This window comes from Pelmatolapia mariae, linkage group LG12 (assembly GCF_036321145.2).
Source record: "Pelmatolapia mariae isolate MD_Pm_ZW linkage group LG12, Pm_UMD_F_2, whole genome shotgun sequence".
Taxonomy (NCBI): domain Eukaryota; kingdom Metazoa; phylum Chordata; class Actinopteri; order Cichliformes; family Cichlidae; genus Pelmatolapia; species Pelmatolapia mariae.
In genome coordinates this window covers 10,309,033-10,327,096 of record NC_086237.1, presented here as the reverse complement: position 1 = coordinate 10,327,096, position 18,064 = coordinate 10,309,033, and the positions used below count along the sequence as shown (strand labels likewise).

The 18,064-nt window shown below is 41.2% G+C and overlaps 1 protein-coding gene across 8 annotated transcripts in view; it reads right to left on the bottom strand.

The window, feature by feature from the left end:
* Nucleotides 1-1,563: 1,563 nt before the first annotated feature.
* Nucleotides 1,564-18,064, bottom strand: part of LOC134639532 (citron Rho-interacting kinase) — a 48,748-nt gene continuing 32,247 nt past the window's right edge. For 4 of the 8 annotated variants that reach the window (XM_063490784.1, XM_063490783.1, XM_063490786.1 and 1 more), the window contains 17 exons: nt 15,837-16,007; nt 11,953-12,133; nt 10,322-10,410; nt 10,125-10,229; nt 9,846-10,015; nt 9,406-9,450; nt 7,827-7,907; nt 7,414-7,549; nt 6,939-7,078; nt 6,764-6,856; nt 6,463-6,571; nt 6,210-6,338; nt 5,811-5,891; nt 5,599-5,677; nt 5,335-5,508; nt 4,830-5,118; nt 1,564-3,316 (listed from right to left, as the gene is read on the bottom strand). In XM_063490784.1, coding sequence (XP_063346854.1) covers nt 3,293-3,316; nt 4,830-5,118; nt 5,335-5,508; nt 5,599-5,677; nt 5,811-5,891; nt 6,210-6,338; nt 6,463-6,571; nt 6,764-6,856; nt 6,939-7,078; nt 7,414-7,549; nt 7,827-7,907; nt 9,406-9,450; nt 9,846-10,015; nt 10,125-10,229; nt 10,322-10,410; nt 11,953-12,133; nt 15,837-16,007 — 2,096 coding nt within the window. In that variant the 3' untranslated portion in view covers nt 1,564-3,292. The remainder of the gene's footprint in view (nt 3,317-4,829; nt 5,119-5,334; nt 5,509-5,598; nt 5,678-5,810; nt 5,892-6,209; nt 6,339-6,462; nt 6,572-6,763; nt 6,857-6,938; nt 7,079-7,413; nt 7,550-7,826; nt 7,908-9,405; nt 9,451-9,845; nt 10,016-10,124; nt 10,230-10,321; nt 10,411-11,952; nt 12,134-15,836; nt 16,008-18,064) is intronic. The other 4 variants (XM_063490787.1, XM_063490788.1, XM_063490789.1 and 1 more) reach the window with 1 other exon arrangement.

Here is an 18,064-nt window from a genome sequence, read left to right as displayed (position 1 = left end):
ACATAGCATTTAAGAAAAATGTATAGAATCTTTGAATAGTGGCACGTAATTAGTCACCAAAGTTTGTTTTGTTTTTTTTTTCTTTTTGAAATTGCATAAAATACCTATATTTTGCAATCTGTTTAAGGCAGTTTGTTTGTTTTTTTTGTTGTTTTTTTTTGAATAAATGGAGAAGCAGGGTGACCTGATTTGATGCTGCAGTGGTTCTCTCTCCTCCCCCTACTTGGATTTTATTTATTGATATTTGTATTGTTGACTTGCTGTTAAAACTCCAGTTAACTCAGTTTTTGCCACAGGATAATCAGAAACGGAGACTGAGCGGTGGTTCTGAACTTTGGCTACAGCATCCCGTCAGAATATTTTGTGTTGGCCAATCACAGCATGTGTGGATGTAAAGATTTCAGCATCATGAGGGGGTGAGCAGTCAAAGGTAGCCAACGAGATGTCTATGCACTGAGTGAACAGTGGTCCAAAACAAGCAGCCTGAACCCAAAATGAAGCCCTGCCCCCTTTAAAGCTCTCATACATTTATACCATTCACACCCATCTACAAACACTACCTCTACTTGCATCCACACTTGTTCATGTAGACACACATACATTCACATACTGAGCTTCTAGTTGCTGAGTGACTCTTGCTTTTCAGATTTACAGCGCGAATGGGTTGTTGTGTTGCAAATCTTTTTGTAAACCCCTCCCCTGATTACTGTTCAGCTGGAACATTTAAAGGTACAGCACAGAAGCGTAGACTAGGTTGATAATCTTTGTTCAGACTGCCGATCTCTATTCCCCATGATCCAGCTCGCTGTGTCAGATGGCTGCTGTAGATATAAACACAGCAAGTTTTGGACTAAGGGAGGAAACACAGACATTTAACTGTGATTGACAACCTGATGCTACTTAATTATCCTAAAGCTGTTTGACTGAGCCCATGTTCCTGTCACTTCCTGTTGGATTTGTGCATGATGCTGAGTCGAGAGTGTTGCTATCTGGTGGTGGAGCTGCTGTTTTAGGTGGTCAAAACAACAGGCTTCAAGTGTGTGTGCTTTTTAATGTCGACCTCCTGTGGAAGTGTTTAATTCGACAGCCTGACCTTTAGTCTTTCAAAGAGAACTGAAATATATTATTTTGGCCCTCTCGCGAAAGATGAGTCAATTCCACAAACTACATCCGATGGCAACAAAATGGAGCAATTGTGTCCAAATAGACAATTTATTCTAAGACTCCACACTCCCTTGTGAAGCCAAAGCTTTTTGACCTTCCCCACATTGACGACCAGCAGCGTGAGTTCCCTTTTTCGAGTTTCACCACCGTCACAGGGACGTCTTGTTAAACAATCCATGAATGTGAATGGTCTCACAGGAGAGGAAAGGCTGTTTATTTGCACATGACATTAAGTAAACACTGCCACAGGGTGCATCTGAGTAAAGTGAGACTGAAAGTGTGCTTTTCAGTATTGCAACAGCATGATGGAGTTATGGACAGATCTGTGTGTGTGGGAGGGGCTGGTAATGTGGGCTTCAGTTAACACGTTGCTGTGTCCCCACCCCCAGTATGCATATGTTGGGGTTTTGGTTTGGTTTTTTGGGGGGGTTTTTTTTTTTTTTGGTTTTTCCACTCACGCTGACTTGCTTTTAGAGGCATCACTGCAATGGCCCAGTAGTCACATGAGGTGTGAGTGTATAAATGCATCAAGCATTAGTGTGACTGCGTGTCTCTTTGGTGGAGCCTGGTGCCAAGCAGTTTTTATTACGGGTCTCTCACAAAGGGATCACTCGTGCTTTTTTTTTTTTTTTTTTTTTTTTTTTTTTTTCCTTTTCTTTTCTTTCTCACCCCCTCTGTTAAGCACTTTGAACCTTCTCACGTCTGTCGAGTGTATGGCTGTACATAGCAAATTCCTGTAACAACAAGTGCTCCTTGTTCAGTCTGAATATTTTGTTCTGTTTTGGATTTCCTTTTAAAGAGCATTACATTGTTGTAGAATTAAAGGAATAAATAAACTAGAAGATGAAGCTCTGTTGTGACTGTTTGCTTGCTAGATGATACCTGCTTCCACTGACACAAGTTGCTGTGGTGGAGAATCTGCAACTGAGAGCGCACAAAGAAGAAAACAGACACTAGAATCATGTTTAATGCGTGTACTGGTATACAGCTCTAAAAATCAAGAAAATCTTAAGTTACACTGTCTAACATCAATTTCTACTTATAGAATGCAAATCCAAGTGAGTACATGACAGAAAAGAACAACCAAGAGAATCGATCAAAAAGCGACAGTGCTGCTCTAAGTTAGTCATGCTCACTGATGTGATGAGTGGAGGTGGTCTTGCTGCCTCTAAAGAAACGATACTAGCAAGTGACGACCCCTGACGGTTACTAGACTTCATATCACTGCACAGAAACGGGACATCTGTACCATAATCGGCAGCAGCGGACTAAGAGCAAGCTGAGGCGCTTTGAGCCAGCCTGACAGCACGGCGTCCGGCTTCGGAGGCAGAGCTGTGTGTTTCTTTCTTAGGTTTGCTAAAAACAACACGAGGAACACTTGGAGCGAAACACTGCTTAATAATTGTTTTACAAAGTATGGCCGGACAACGACGGTCGAAGCACTCGTATGCAGTTATATATCAAAGGCTATTCAGTCAAGAAGACCACGCAGTTGATCTGGTCGCGTAACAAAAATGAGCTTTTAAACTCCTGATCAAATCCAGTCTCGTGTGCAAAGTCTTGCCTCCTCAGATCTCCCTTCCATTAGTGAGCTATGAAAGTAATTAAATGTCAGTTTAATTCTCTTAACGGAGAAAAAACCCTGTGATATTTCAGATTCTTATGTAAGGTTGATATTGTACGTCCTAGCCAGCGACAGCGTTAATCTCCCTGCAACATCTTTAGAAACTCATTTTTTAAAAAAAATAGACATGGCTTTACCAGCCGACTCTTCCCTTTTATCTATAAAAACTCCGACAGCAATATTTACAACTTTGAGGAGATAGAAAGAAAGTAGCTTCTGTAGATCAGCGTAGGCTCCCTGCCACCAAATCTACTGTGGGATAACTCCCATCAAAGCACGTGTCAAGAGGATTGTCACAGGAGATGTCTCCCGTTGCAGGTTTTTGTGAGGTTGAACGAGGAACTGACGCTGCACTATGTACAGGCAATGGTGCTGTGTGTGTGTGTGTGTGTGTGTGTGTGTGTGTGTGTGCGCGTGCGCGTGCTTCTGTGCTTGCACTCAGGGTGGAATAAGGGCTTTTCCAGTTGGTTCTCTACAACCTCCATTCAGGAGCAGCAAGTGGACTCACACTGACGACTGATCCCACACCTGCAAACACAGATTAAGAGTAAAGGTCAAAGCGTGTTAGTTTGGTGTTGTCTGTATTTACTAAAGAGCTGCAGCATCAGTTGTGGACTAAAGGTGAGTGGCCTTACTGGATATGTATTTAAATGAATCGTACAAACATGATTTACTGAAATTTACAGCAAACTGCTAAATTTAACAACAAAGCTTGTCTTATTTTGCACCTGATCGCTGCTGCTAGGAATATTTATTTGGAACAGCAGGAGGGAAGCAGGGAATCCCAGTACAAGGTGCATATTATAGGGTTTTTTCCTCAGCAGTGTGCACACACTTTGAAGGGTTTTTTTCCCCTGTTTGTTTGATTTTGACTTCTATTATCAGATTTATTACACACTATATAAAAATGTCCCAAGAGGCAGCTCATGATGTCTGCATGTTACAATACTTAATATTATCTATCCTCAAACAGGACAACTGAGCCTCGTTCACATTAACCTTAAAAAATGAGAAAGTCTAATTTAGTTTTTTGAATTCATTTTTTAAAAATTAGTTCTTTACCTGCTCTCACACCACTGGGGTTGCAGATGAATTTGTCTTACACAGCCTGGAGTATTTTAATAAGATTTGCAACTCTAATCAGAGGTGATCCTTTTCCTGATGCTGGGCAGTGACACAGCTTTTAAATTCACGTGGCTTTCTCCCAGTCTTACTGAACCCAGCGCTTAAAGCACAAACACATTCATGTAGTATTTCTCTGCATCCCCACACATCAGCTGTTTTGCCTTTAGCCTGTGTTGTGTATTTCACCTATAGTTCAGCACTTCATCTGCAGACAGTAACTTGTTAGATATGGAAAAAAATATCCAGCCTATTTAATTCATTCATTCATTCATTCATTCATTTCAATTCAGTTTTATTGATAGAGACCCTATAACGATTAACCTTCCTCATAGCACAGGCATGTGTACACCTGTCTGCAGAGTCACTTTGTTAAAGTCAAAATAACCTACTGTGTGTGGTTATGTGCATAATTGTTTTAACATAAATGATCCCAAATGTATCTGTGCTGAGAAAGAGGTTTGTGAAAAATCTAGAGTCTGAAACTCCAGCAGCAACACTGCAGCATAAAGAGCAAGGTTTTTGCTTGCAGTCTTCATCAGGATGACTTCAAACGTGCTGACTAAGCAGTAAGGTTGCTCTCTATAGCACGAGCACTGCTGGAGCTTCAGCCTCTTCAGAAGACTTTGTGAAAGTGCGACATTCTCCACACTTTACAGATATAAACTGTGTTTTTCTGCACATTGACAGAAATAACCGGGGAGAAGACATCTGGAGACAAAACATGTCAGAATGATGTATCCACATTCAGCAGAACAGCTTTGTGTTACCATATCAAGAATAGGACTGTTTGTGATCAAATCCAAGGCAGAACACACTCATTAAATATTTGGATGCCCTTTCTACCAGAAGGGCAGCTTGATTTTGGTCATAATTTCTCCTTAGCACATCCACAGGCCGACCGGAAACTTCTGCATACCTTGTTAACAGGTGCGAGCTGGGTTCGGACAGAACCAGCGTGGAGTCGAGTGCTGTCTCCGAATCTGCCAGGAGACCTCTCCCTGCGGCTGTCCAACACCCTGCCCGGTGACTTCTCCCGCTCCAGAGGCCGGGCAGGAGACTTGTCTCTTCTGAACTCTGTGCGGCCCTCCCGATAACGATGTGGGGTGCTCGGCTCCCGATGCAAGCCGTCATGGCTGCCGGGGCCTGAGGTCAGACGCTTAGAGATGTGCTCTGTGTAGGTGGGTGGACACCGCTTACTGGGACTACTGTTAACAACAACAACAAAAAAAAACACAGTGGATGGTAGCAGACATAGCAAAGCCAACCTTCCAGTGATTTTTAACAGACACTACAAGCGCTCAGGAGTTTTTAGGTGATTTATTTTGTGTTTGAATGCTTTACTCACTCCGACTGTCACTGAAATATTTTCTTTCTTTGTTTAAACTGGATTAAAGTGAGCAAACATGACAGAGTGAACTGACCCTCGACTGGACCCGGTCCTCTGGAGCTCCCCAGACTCTCTGATCAGACTTCCCTTACAGCAGATGACCCGCAGTTTGTTCTGGTAGGAGGAGGCGAGGTAAATTGCCCCAGAGGAAATAGCTGGGCCCAGGTAACGTGGATTTGGGATATCTAGGTGTGCCAGCACTGCAGGACTGGAAGAAAAGACCAAATTGAGGGAAATGCAGCTGAGAAGTAAACTCAACGAGTGTAAGTTGTGACACAAAGAGGCCACTGTGTCTCACCCCAGAGCAGCGTGCCCCTGCACCTCGATGACATCCAAGGAGTTGAAGTAGGTGACAAACAGGTAGGGCTCTCTGTAGGCTGCAACAGACAACACAGACACAATTATTTAGTCTTATAAAAGGTACCTTTACAAAGTGGATTTGGTACGGTTTAATGTTTTGGGGTTTTTTTAATCCAATGAGAGAATTAAGATGAAAGAAGCAGCAGTTACCAAACGACAGCGGCAAACGGCTCCACTTGATTTCCTCAGTGCGGCTTCTTCGTCCATACGAGTCCACGAACACTCCAAACTCTGCCACAGAAACATTTGCTGCACTCTTCATCATACTCTTACAGATAAAACACTGTGTGCAGACAGCAGTATTTTAAGCACACTTTTACATTTATAATAGCTTTAATCCCCAAAACTGTTATTCAGCTTATATTTATATACCTACTAGCACAACAGGATGCATGTGTAAAACACATTCACCCAGCTGAAAATGTAAAACACTTGGAGCCTGAAACATGTTTCGATCTAGCCAGGTTAGAAGGGAAAAACCCCTTCTGTTGCGCTGACTTGGCTAATCGTATCTCATAAGCTCATAGAGCTCAGTTCCTATGGATTTACCGTGAAAACACAGAAGATATTCCTCCTTCTGCATGCTGCTGGCCACCTGCATGATGGCGATGGGAAAACTGTGAGACGAGGCTGCAAACACAGCCGGGGCCAGCGAAACGTCGTTCTTGTCCAAGAATTCTGCAGCGGAAAAAGCTGAGGTTAAAAGCCACACAGTGATCCAACAACCGTAAAATATCATCCTGTGACTGGCTGGTAACTGATTTGATCCTGGAAGCATTAAAGGCATAAAGAAATACTTCACCCTCAAGTACAAATTGCTTCATTTCAATCTCGTAGAACTTGTTTGTGCCGATGATGATGCTGTAACTGGTCAGATGGATGCAGCTGCAGGGCTCCAGAGTTTCAATTTCCTGTGAGGTAAAGAATTAGGAGGTGAGGGAAAGCCAGTACTTTGAAGCACATCTAGTAGTAGAAAATGTTTTGAAGGTAGAAGATTTATCCACTTTAAAACCAAACGTTACCTTTGTTTGGTCAAAAGAAAAAAAGCATGACATACTTTCAACAGTATAAAAGACTGTACTGTGAACCCCAGTCATACTCACCTTACGAATGCAGTATTTGCTAAGATTTTCATTGTAGCGCAGAATGGTTATTTTGTTTGGCATTGCAGCACATATACAAGGCGTGTTGTCTATCTGTAAAGAGAATGCGCACGCTCGTATGTACGATCACATTTCAACCATGAAAACAGCATTCATGCAAAGACAGAAGAACTACCTTTCCTGCAGCAAACAGATGGCAGCCTTTCACAGTCTCAAAGATGTATGGAGCCAGTTCAGACTGGCTAGGCAGGTGGGACTGGGCCAGAGACTGCTTCACTCTTTTAATCTCCACCAGACACAGCGCTCGCTCATCCCCTGCAGCACACAGACATTACACATAGCTGATGTTCAAGGATAAAGACATTAGTCACTTTTAAGCCACCCTGCTGTCTTGTGTAACAAGATATTTACAAGTTTCTCCAAAGTTATTAGTATGGCAGAGCGACCTTTCAGTTTAAATGATGCATAATAATTGCACTTCATCAATTATGCCAATTATTTGTAATGGCAGCTTGTTATGGCAGCAGATATTAACCTTTTGATTTACGACCGACACTGTGAATGTCTGAGCGAACGAAAATCTAGAGTCGACTCCTGCTGCTCAGCAGACATTTATTTTCTACTGAAAATACCAAAGCTGGGCCTCTTACCAACAATCATCAGCAGTTTCTCCTGCTCTTTGATGATGTAGATCTGAAAGACTGACCCCAGGCCAGGAATGTGAGTCAGGGAGTTCTTGATAACATTCAGCGCATACAGCCCCTCTTCAGAGCCCACCAGAACGATCTGCAGCACAGCAGCGAAACACAAAAAAAACATAAATATTCAGGTGAACGTGGTGACATTTCAAACTGGAGCAACATGCGGCAAATCCTGGCAGAGAGCCCCGAGCATCTGCTCCATGCTCCAATACATCGTTCTTCTCCTAAATACACCTGCAACTGCAGATCATGTAATTTTCTAATGCTTAAAATGCACAATTAAAAAGTAAACATATTTTCTAATAAATATATATGTAGTTACATATGAATATCATTTTATAGCATATAAAACATATTCCTACCTGATCTGTGAGCGGAAGGGTGCAGTTAATGTCCAGTCTGTCATCTCCCTCCAGCTTCAGCAGAGAGTTTCCCAGCAGCTTCTGAAAGAACAGAGAGAGGTGAGGGGTCAGCTGGATCACGACCTCCACGTGACCTTGAGTAGGAGGGAACAGAGGAGCAGGACGGGAGGGGCTGGATGGCTGGAGGACTGGGTTCAGAGTCACAGTGTCAGACGTGGGACCAAGTCACAAGCGGTCTTCAGCTTCAGGTCACGGATAGAAAGTTATACTTGTTAGACCTTTAATAGCACGCTGTTCTATTCAGAGGCTCTACAGTACCAAAGAGACAATGCTTTCATTTGTAATAAAGTAATTTTGTACCACTTGTCAGCATTAAAGCGAATAAAAGATACTTTTAATAAACATGTGCAACTCCTACGAAGCTGAGAACAAGATTTTACATTTGAAATGAATAAATGAAGTAAATATTTTACCAGTGGTCAAGTACAGATCGCAAAAATGTAATGTTTACACAAATGATCAGAGTGAAAGGATCAAAGTCTACAAGCTCTACTGCGTTTAAACAAGAGTCATTATTAACACTGTAATCAGCATCACCGCCGGCTTCCTCATTACTGAGTCAGTGTTCCAGCTCATACGCTGCTGATATCTTCTACACATATACAACAGAATTACATCAGATACATACAGCCTGCAAGTTGAGATGAGAGGGTCAAGCAGATTAGGACAGTCGCCATAGCAACTTAAACTATTAATATTAAAATCTACCCAATCTCTTAAGTGCAGTAGCAAGCTTTAGGCCTCACTCGCCTGTGTACCCAATCAGCATCTGTGCTGATTTATATGGATGACAGATGTACTAAGCTCATGTCCATCACATTCATAGTGCTTATACAATTTCAGTGATTGGTCTATAAATAGAGTAAATTATGAAAAATGAGCATTGCCGTTTACAGAGTCAGCCATAAAGTGACTTCAGATGAACTCCGTGACTGACACATGAGGTTTCACTCGTCGTTTCACTCATATCAACCTGAATTCACAAGTTAATGAGGATGAGAAAAAATTACTTGGACAACATTAGTTTCAAGTAATTTTAATATTACCACATTCAGCTCTAGATCCTGTTGTTGCTCTTTTTTAAAGATTAGTAAGAATATGACTTGCGTCTCTTGGTTAAGTCAAGTGACTTGAGTCCCAGCCTCAGAAGAGTGTGCAGAAAGGGCAGAGGTAACAACGCAGACAAGTACACAAACAGGTAAAACTCGGCAGTGCGATCCCTGCTCCTCCGGACAGGACAGCTGCAGAGATTCAACCCAAAGATGATCAGACATCTTGGCGAATATTTGTGTACTGTGGTTAGAAAAAAGGACATCAGAGACAGGGAAGAATATTTGAGAGTTTGTACAGGATACAGCAAAGGATAGTGAAAGTGAGAAGTGGTCACAGCAAGTGAAGTGACAGCAGGGTGGGGGGCAGGTGACAGCCAACGAAATGACAGACTCATGCACTACAGCGTGCCTCGTGTAGGATGTGCAGTGCTCGTGTGTGTCAGAATGTCTCATGTCTAACTGTTTACCTGGACCAGTGGAGACAGAACCATTTGTCTTTTGGACACAGCAGCCTATGTGTGCAGTGACACATGGGTAGGAATAGAGCAAATCGACAAAACACGCCCATATGCCGGACATACAATGTGTCATGATGAAAAAGCAACAAACACAGGCGAGAGAGACAAAGAGAGAGGAGAGAAAGAGAAAAGAAGAGAGAAGAAAGGGACAATTAATGACGCACGTAAGCGAAACTACCCGTTAAACTTTAAGCTCGAAACCTATGTCTTAAATAGACTACGGAGGGGAAATCTGCTCATGGTGAATAGCACCAACACAGTCAAATATCAAGTTTACGACCACAGACGCGACAGCTGTGACCACGGCCGGATATGAATTGAGTCAGGAGACATTAAAGACAGAGAGCGAGCTGCTCCGGGTTGCGTTCACCTGCTCCAGAGATACTCACTGCGTCAGCCTCTGCCTTCTCCCGGGAGGCTCGGCCCGCAGCCACCACAGACTCCATCACAGCCACCCAGCGCTGTTTGTCTGGGAAACTGGGAGCCATGAAGTAAACAGCCTGACCAGGCCAACAGGGAGTGTGACAGCGTGACTCCAGCTTTAGGACATAAGGAACATCTGACACACAGAGAGAATAAAGTATGACACGACTTCAAATGATTAATATTTGACAGACTTTTGAACAACATTGGGAAGACAAAGGCTGCCTGGTACACTTCACATCTACCTGACTTGGCAGTGTTTGGTAGTTCAGATGCTCCCACTGCTCCATGAACCACCACCTCCCCATCTGACAGACACAGATCAAACTCCTCCAGTGGTTTCACTGAGTCTGAGCAACACACATAAGGAGATTCATAAGCACAGGTGCCCACTCTAATAACTTTCCATCTATCTAAAAATCCAGACAGCTAAACATGTCACCTTCTCTGGGCTCTATCTCATAGATGGATATTTTAGTCCCATCCAGGACCACATATTTCCTCTCCCAGCCCTGGCCTCGTTTGCCATTCCTGCAAAAACATAAGACGACAACAATACCACTGTGAAGACAGATGATGGTTTAGTTCAAACAGGCTCAAGTACCAAATGAGTGGATTTTACCAGACGGAGTATTATTGTGAGGGCCTATGAGGAGTTGTTCTCAGTAACATCAGGCCACCTGATCAGTTAGAGCAGCGGTCCCCAACCTTTTTTGCGCCACGGACCGGTTTATGCCCGACAATATTTTCACGGACCGGCCTTTAAGGTGGCGCGGATAAATACAACAAAATAAAACTAGTACCGGTACCGAAAAAAAGAAGATTTATTCATAACACACGTGAAAAGACCCAGGAAAACCGAGTTAACGATAAAAACGATAACAAAATAACGCTGAAAACCGATAAAAACCCTGAAAACCATACATTTCACACCTGAGCCTCAACTCTCGCGGCCCGGTACCAAACGACTCACGGACCGGTACCGGTCCGAGGCCCGGGGGTTGGGGACCGCTGAGTTAGAGGACATGGGTGCATATAGCTCCCTCACTGTAGAATGACAGACTCCATATTGTATGGAAATGTATGTAACTTGTGGCCCTTCCCAGATTGGCAGGTACTAACGATTGCTTCTTTAAGATCATCACTGATGTCTTTCCTCCTTGACACTGTAACACACACCCAAATGTTCCAAAACTTCTGCTTTTACAGCCGTGAGCATGTGAGTTGCTCTCACTTGTTGATCATCAATTAATCAATATATGTGATTAGCAGCAGCTGGCTGCTACGTTCCCTCGTAATTGAGTACAGGTGGACTTTGTTTTTCCACACACTGTTTCTGTATATTGGCTGAACTATTGTTTGATTTATTACGTTTTTGTTAATGACGTATACAATATGTAAATCCCCTAATTTAGTATTTACTTAACTAGAAGATCTGCTAAAGACCAGGCGAGTCCTGAGAGAACTTTGCCGTCTTGGGTGTCATTTCTTTTTCACATGACTGTACATACGAAACATCAGGGACCAGGTGTATAAAAACCTGTGTGAGGTACCCACTCTTGTTGCCTTTTTTAATTTTTAAAGCTGTTTGTACAGACACTCCTTGTTTGTAAATCTCTACCGTTGTGAAATGTAACACATGTGGATGAAAAGATCAGATGCTCAGATAAAATCACTGTTTGTAAACATGGCATTAAAAAAACAATAAAGAAGAATCCAAATACACAGTAACACAAAGTGAAACTGAGAACTGGAGAATTACAGAAAAAAAGGCAAAAAAAGTTTGAAAATTTTTATTTTTACTACTACTAATATTAAAAATATAAGGTTGATGATATTTATCAGACACTATAATGCTCTAATTTGTCAGATTTTGTTAAATCGTGTCTCATTCATCTCCATCTCACTGCTGGAGGTTTAACTCACTTTAAAAACGGGTATGTGTGAAGTCTGCACATTAGAACTGCAGATTTATGTGCAGCTGTTTCGGCAGGTGATGTGTAGGACGGTCTTGATATATAATAATGCAAGTGAGCAAAGATTGAGTCAGACACCACTGTGTCCACAGCTAACCTGGGCTGTTTCATCCAGCCCTCCAAGTGCATGTGTCCGCCGGCCTCTTTCAGCTGCTGGCCCGGAGCGCTGCTTTTATCTCGACACAGGCCCTCAGACAGATGCAGGGAGCAGTCACTGGACATCCCGCATGTGGCTGGAAGGCAGGGGGAGCATTTCGGGTGGCACAATGCATGGCATTCTGAGGAGAAAGAACATTGTTAAAGAGAGCAGAGCGACACTACTGACACCGCCAGTCTAAAAGGAGAGAGTATTAACATTATCAGTGTAAGGAGAATGCACAGTAGGTTTATCTGTCCATAAAAATGCTCTTTTCTTGTGAAAAAAGCTTGTGTTTGCTAACTGTTAAACATCTGCAAACCATCAAAGACTGAACATTTTGTATATGTGTTCACTGATGTAAAGATTTAAAGATGAAATGCTGTTATTTTTGTAGGGCATAAGGTATCAGGAGTGTTAGGTAACAGCAGAAGCAGCTGTCACCAGGGTGTTCAGCTTAATAAAACCCAGAATGATGACTTTCATTGTAAAATGGAAAACTTCAAAACACAGACAGAAAGGCTAATGTCAACTTTGGTCTTATCACAGTTTTTCTGAATTGGTAAAACACTAAACTCCATTCTCTAAGCCATCAAACAGTCTTTTGGCCAAACCTTAAACACGGTTCAGGTACTTAGACACAATTTGCAAAACTCATACACTCTGTTTTTCAAAACCTTAAACATATCCTTAGTCACTAAACACATTTCACATGTGTGTTGCAAAACTGTAAACACTGGCAGCAAAATGTGAACACAACTTCAACACAGCTGTCATCTTTTACACACAGCAACTCGCAACTGAACACACATGTTTCTAATGATGTGATCAGACCCTCTGCAAGACTTAAAGATCTACGATATCAGTATGTGCGAGTGTAACCTGTAACCAGCGACTCTTCCAGTACAATTCTAGGCCCATAGGCCTACTCTTACTGTTGGCTAGGTTGTTACAGATGGTACTCTTGCAGTACTGTAGACTATATTGTAATGCACATATATCTGGAGTGCATATACTGTAAATACACTATTTCATAAGTCTTTCTGTATCACTACTTATCTATTATCTATTATAGAGAGTGTTTGAAATGGATTCCATGGAAACCTCCATGAGATATATTTTGAAAGATGAATCAGGGTTCAGTCTGGCAAATAGAAGATGGAGAGACAGTAACATACATTTTTTCCCAGTTGTTTACACACATTTCCTGAAAACATCCCTCATATTGTCAGAACTCTACACACAAATCAAAAAAACACACACAACGGGCAAAACCCTTCAATTCTCCTGCAAAATGAAACTCTACATTCAAAACAATGTAATTTCTTGTCAAAATGGCGTTTTGTTTTCAAATGACACACACAAACCATCACATGAATAGACATTTATAAGAACCAGTTAAACACTGATGTGCTTAATGTAAAACACTATGACCACTTCTTCTCCAGTCAGCCTTTTTTGTTTAGTGTTGCACTTTTCAAAATTGTAAACTCAGTTGCCCTACTTTGCATACTAACTCACCACATTGCTAAACACCTTTCACACATAATTGCAATTAAGAAATCAGAGCTTTTTGTTCCAGTCTGTTTCTATAGAAAGCCCTGATAGATACTTTGCAGAATGGGATAGGATCCTCTCTAGATTTATATGGGCGGGTAAAAAGCCAAGTGTTAAGCTTAAAACACTTCAGCTTCCCAAGGATAGAGGACTAGGCCTCCCTTGCCTACATGACTATTATAGGGCAATCCAAATAAGGACTCTGGTGGGCTGGTGTAAACCTGGATATTGTTCAAGATGGAAGGAAGTGGAATTTTCCTTGGGAGGTAACTTCCCTGTCGGCGGGGCACTGATAGGAGATCCCTCAGAGTTACGTCTCCTGGGAGACCCGGGCAACCCTTGGATAGTACGCTCAATAAAGACATGGAAAAGATTACTTAAAAAGTATCAATTAAATCAGAGGGCCGGACTTCTTAGGTGGTTTGCATATGACCCAGAATTTTTGCCTCGTAAGATCAACTCAACATTTAAAACATGGGCTAATAAAGGTCTCACCACATACAGTACCTTGTTGAAAGACGGAAAAGTGATGAGTTTCCAGGACCTTAAGAATAGGTTTGGGTTGCAAAATCAAGACTTTTTAAGATATTTGCAACTGAGGGACTTCTTGAATAAAAAGCTAAGACATTCCCAGTTATCGACTGGGAATGAAGAAATTATTTACATATTCGAGAACGCATATAGAGATGCACCCTATCAAAAAATTATTTCCAAATTATATCGTTCAGTGACCAACCTAAGGGGTCATGATACAAGATATGTTAAAGCAAGATGGGAAACAGAGGGTAATCTATCCCTAACAGGAGAGGAATGGGATGGGATCTGTAGGCAGCAGTGGTCGGTAACAAACTCCCCCTCGTGGAGGGAATTCAGTTGGAAGAATGTAATTCGTTATTTTAATACCCCGGCTCAAAAATCCAATTATTCCCATAGGACAACATGCTGGAGGCAGTGTGGACATGCAGCAGCAAATCATTTCCACATCTTTTGGGAATGTCCTCGTGTGGCTCCATTTTTGAAGGAAATACATAAGGTCCTGGAAACAATCTTCCAATTTCATTTTGCAGTATTGTATCTAGGTAACTTAGAGAGTCTTAATCTACGTAAACCGGATAAATATTTGTTCAGTGTGCTGTTCAGGGAGCTTCCAAAAAGGCCATAACCCGCCGTTGGCTTAATGAGGATACTCCTACTATAAATGAGTGGATTGATGTGATATATACTATTTTTGTTATGGAAAGAATAACTTTTAGGCTAAAGTTGCAGGCGGACTCATTTGACGAATACTGGTGGAAATGGTTGAACTATGTACAAAATGGGAGGCCCGATTTTGTATAATCTCGTTGTATTCTCTGGTTTGTTTGTGTTTTGTTTTGTTTTTGTTTGTTTGTTTTGTTTTTTTCCTTTTCTTTCCCCCCACTGTGATTAAGTTGTATTGTTATATATGTTGTATAAACAAGAAAACCAATAAAACATAAATGAAAAAAAAGAAAAGAAATCAGAGCTTTATAGAGTTTTTCTGAATTGCTAAAACACATTTGCTAAAATCTCATCTCTTTGTGTCAAAACACTAAACACAAACTGTAAAATTCAAGCTACACTCACATAACCTTTAAATTGTCTTGCAAAACCAAACATTTGACCCAAAACTATTTGAACTTTACTCAGAATCAACCACTAATGTCAAAAGCCACACAAAACCAGCCAATGTGCAAACACAACTTAGCCACTATTACACACTACAGAAATAAATACAAAACACTGTGAGATAGCAGGAAAATAATATTTTTCTATTCATTCATTTATTCTTGTACTCACATTTTAACAAAAAAAAGAACTGCAGTAAAAAAAGGGAGCGTATGGTGGAAGACACACCATCCAGGACCAATCAGGAATGTTACTAGAAGTTTGTTGTTGTATGTTGTATGTAGTGTCTGTAAGTGCAACACTAAGCAAAAGGCTTAGAGTAAGTCATTATGATGACTTTAAGCACATCAGTGTTCAACTGGTTCTTATAAATGTCTATTCATGTGTCATTTGAAAACAAAATTCCATTTACATTGTTTTGAATGTAAATTTTCATTTTGCAGGAGAATTGAAGGGTTTTGCACATTGCGTGTGTGTTTTTTGATTTGTGTGTAGAGTTCTGACAATATGAGGCATGCTTTCAGAAAATGTGTGTAAACAACTGGAAAAAATGTAATATAGCAAGAAGTTAAAATATGGTTCATGTGAAGGTATACATCACTGTCTAGTTGATAGTCCTTGTGAGCACAATTGTAACTTACCAAGACAGGTAGCTGCCTGGCGACCAAAGTGCACAGTATCCAGGCACACGGTACACTTGGCAGCTCTCATGTTGAGTCCCACTGTGAAGCGGTGAGGCGTGTTGTGGTGCATCACCCTCTCTCTCTCCCTCTCTCTGTCTCTCTGACTGTCCTTCAAGCGACGGCTATACTCTGAATACAGTCAGCAGGGAACACAGTCAGGGCAGGCAGCGCCAGCATGTCTTACTCTGTCAGGTACATCCATCGCTTTAAAACCTCAGTGCATCATGCCATACCATCTATGAGATCAGTTCAACAAAAAAACAAACAAAAGCTTTCCAAAAGGAGTGGTACATGTTTGGCAAAATGCATTAATGCAAGTACTCTGAAGACGGAAATGCTTGAAACAGATTCTTCATTTTGTCAGTCCCTCTGCTTGTGCCCACACACTGCAGCATTATAAAGGCATTATCCAGTCAGCATCAGCGAACTGCATTCTGCATTAAAGATGGTTGAAAAATTTCACGTCATGATTATGGCAACCAAAACGATCACGCTTATTGATATAATAATGTCAATCAGTATGAAATTTACAAATCTTGTGTGTACAACCAACATGGAAAGAAAGAAAAACGTGAGCACTTTATTTCATGTACGCATTGAATATTGTTGTTAAGTTACTGATGAATATGGCCCCGTTTGTATTTTTCTCATACAAAACTACCTTAATGTGATATTGCATGAGAAAAGTATGAAAGAGACCAAATCAGTGAGTAAATCATAGTAGAATGGAATAATCAATAGAGCCATATCTCACTAATAGATGCGTATAAGCTCCGAAATCCTAGCATCACATAGTGCTGGGCCTGTTGTTTAGACCTTTATTGTAATAGCAGGGGAATGGAGGCAAATTACAGTCTAATTGGACTTAAGTAAAATGTAAAGCCTTGGTCTTTTCCCCCCGCCTCCAGTCTGTCCTAAACTCAGCTGCCAGGCTTTTAACAAAATCAAAGAGACAACACTATATCACTCTCAGTTTTGCTACTGTATACTAACTATTTTATTCAGCTATTTCAGCTGATTTTAAACTTGTGCCACGCTTTTACCTGTGTTATAAATTTACAGTCAGACCCTAGGAACCGAGCTGCTGGGTTGTTCCTCTGATCAGAGCCCTTAACTGTTCTCTAACAAAGGAGCTGACGTTCGCAAACTCACCTTTCATTTACATCTAGATTACATTACAAACGTACATTTACAGAAAACTGATCAAAGTTTTTATCTTCTTATCACTTCTTTATGGACTTATTTATTTCCGTGTTTATTTATTTTACTTGTAATACCGTTCACACTGTTCAGCATTTATGTTCTTTTTATTTTAACTGCATCACTTCACTTTTTGATTTTGATCTATATTAATGAGTTCTTAAAAGCACTTTGAAAATCTGTACATTTTACACTTATTAATGATTAGAGCTAGCAACTTAAAATAAATCATAATAACTTGGTCATCTTCTTTAGTCCTCTTGCATGAAACACATACATTAGTGTCCAAACTGCTGTGCAGCTGGCATTCATGCGGATGTTAAACCTCCAAGGTAAGCGCTGTTACAAACGAAATACACCTGCCCATTGGCAATGGCACCCACTGACAGCAATGGCCTTCCCCCAGACTGCAAAGTTGTTTAGGAACAGCTTGAGGAACACAACAATGAGCCAAAGGTGCTGAACAAGTCAGATTCACAGTTATCTCATCCGGCATCCCAGAGAGAACCCAAAGGATCTGACACAGGACGCTCTCAGGGATCTTGTGTCTGTTCCCCAAGGCCTCAAAGCTGTTTGTGTCCATCAGATTTGCTATTGTAACTGACAGCTGTACATCTTTTTCTTTCTTTCCTTTCTTGCTTCTGTTGTTTCTGTTTTTGACTACCAGGTCACTATGACATAAAACGTAGATATGAGACTTTTCTTTTCTTGTTGTAACCTTGACTAACAAAATGGCTAGATAATACCTTTAGATCAGAGTGTGGGTTTAAAGTGCATACAGCGGTTTTTGCATTGCAGAATTTTTAATATGGTACATTTGTGTATATGATGTGAATTTGAGGTGGAAATAAAGTGAGTTAAATAAAGTAGAAGGGTTCTGCAAATCACACGCTTCAGCAACCAAGATAAAATGCTTCAGATTTCTAAAGCTCTGCACTGAAGGTTCTTCAGCCTCATCTGACAAACCTGTTTGGATCTGACATTTT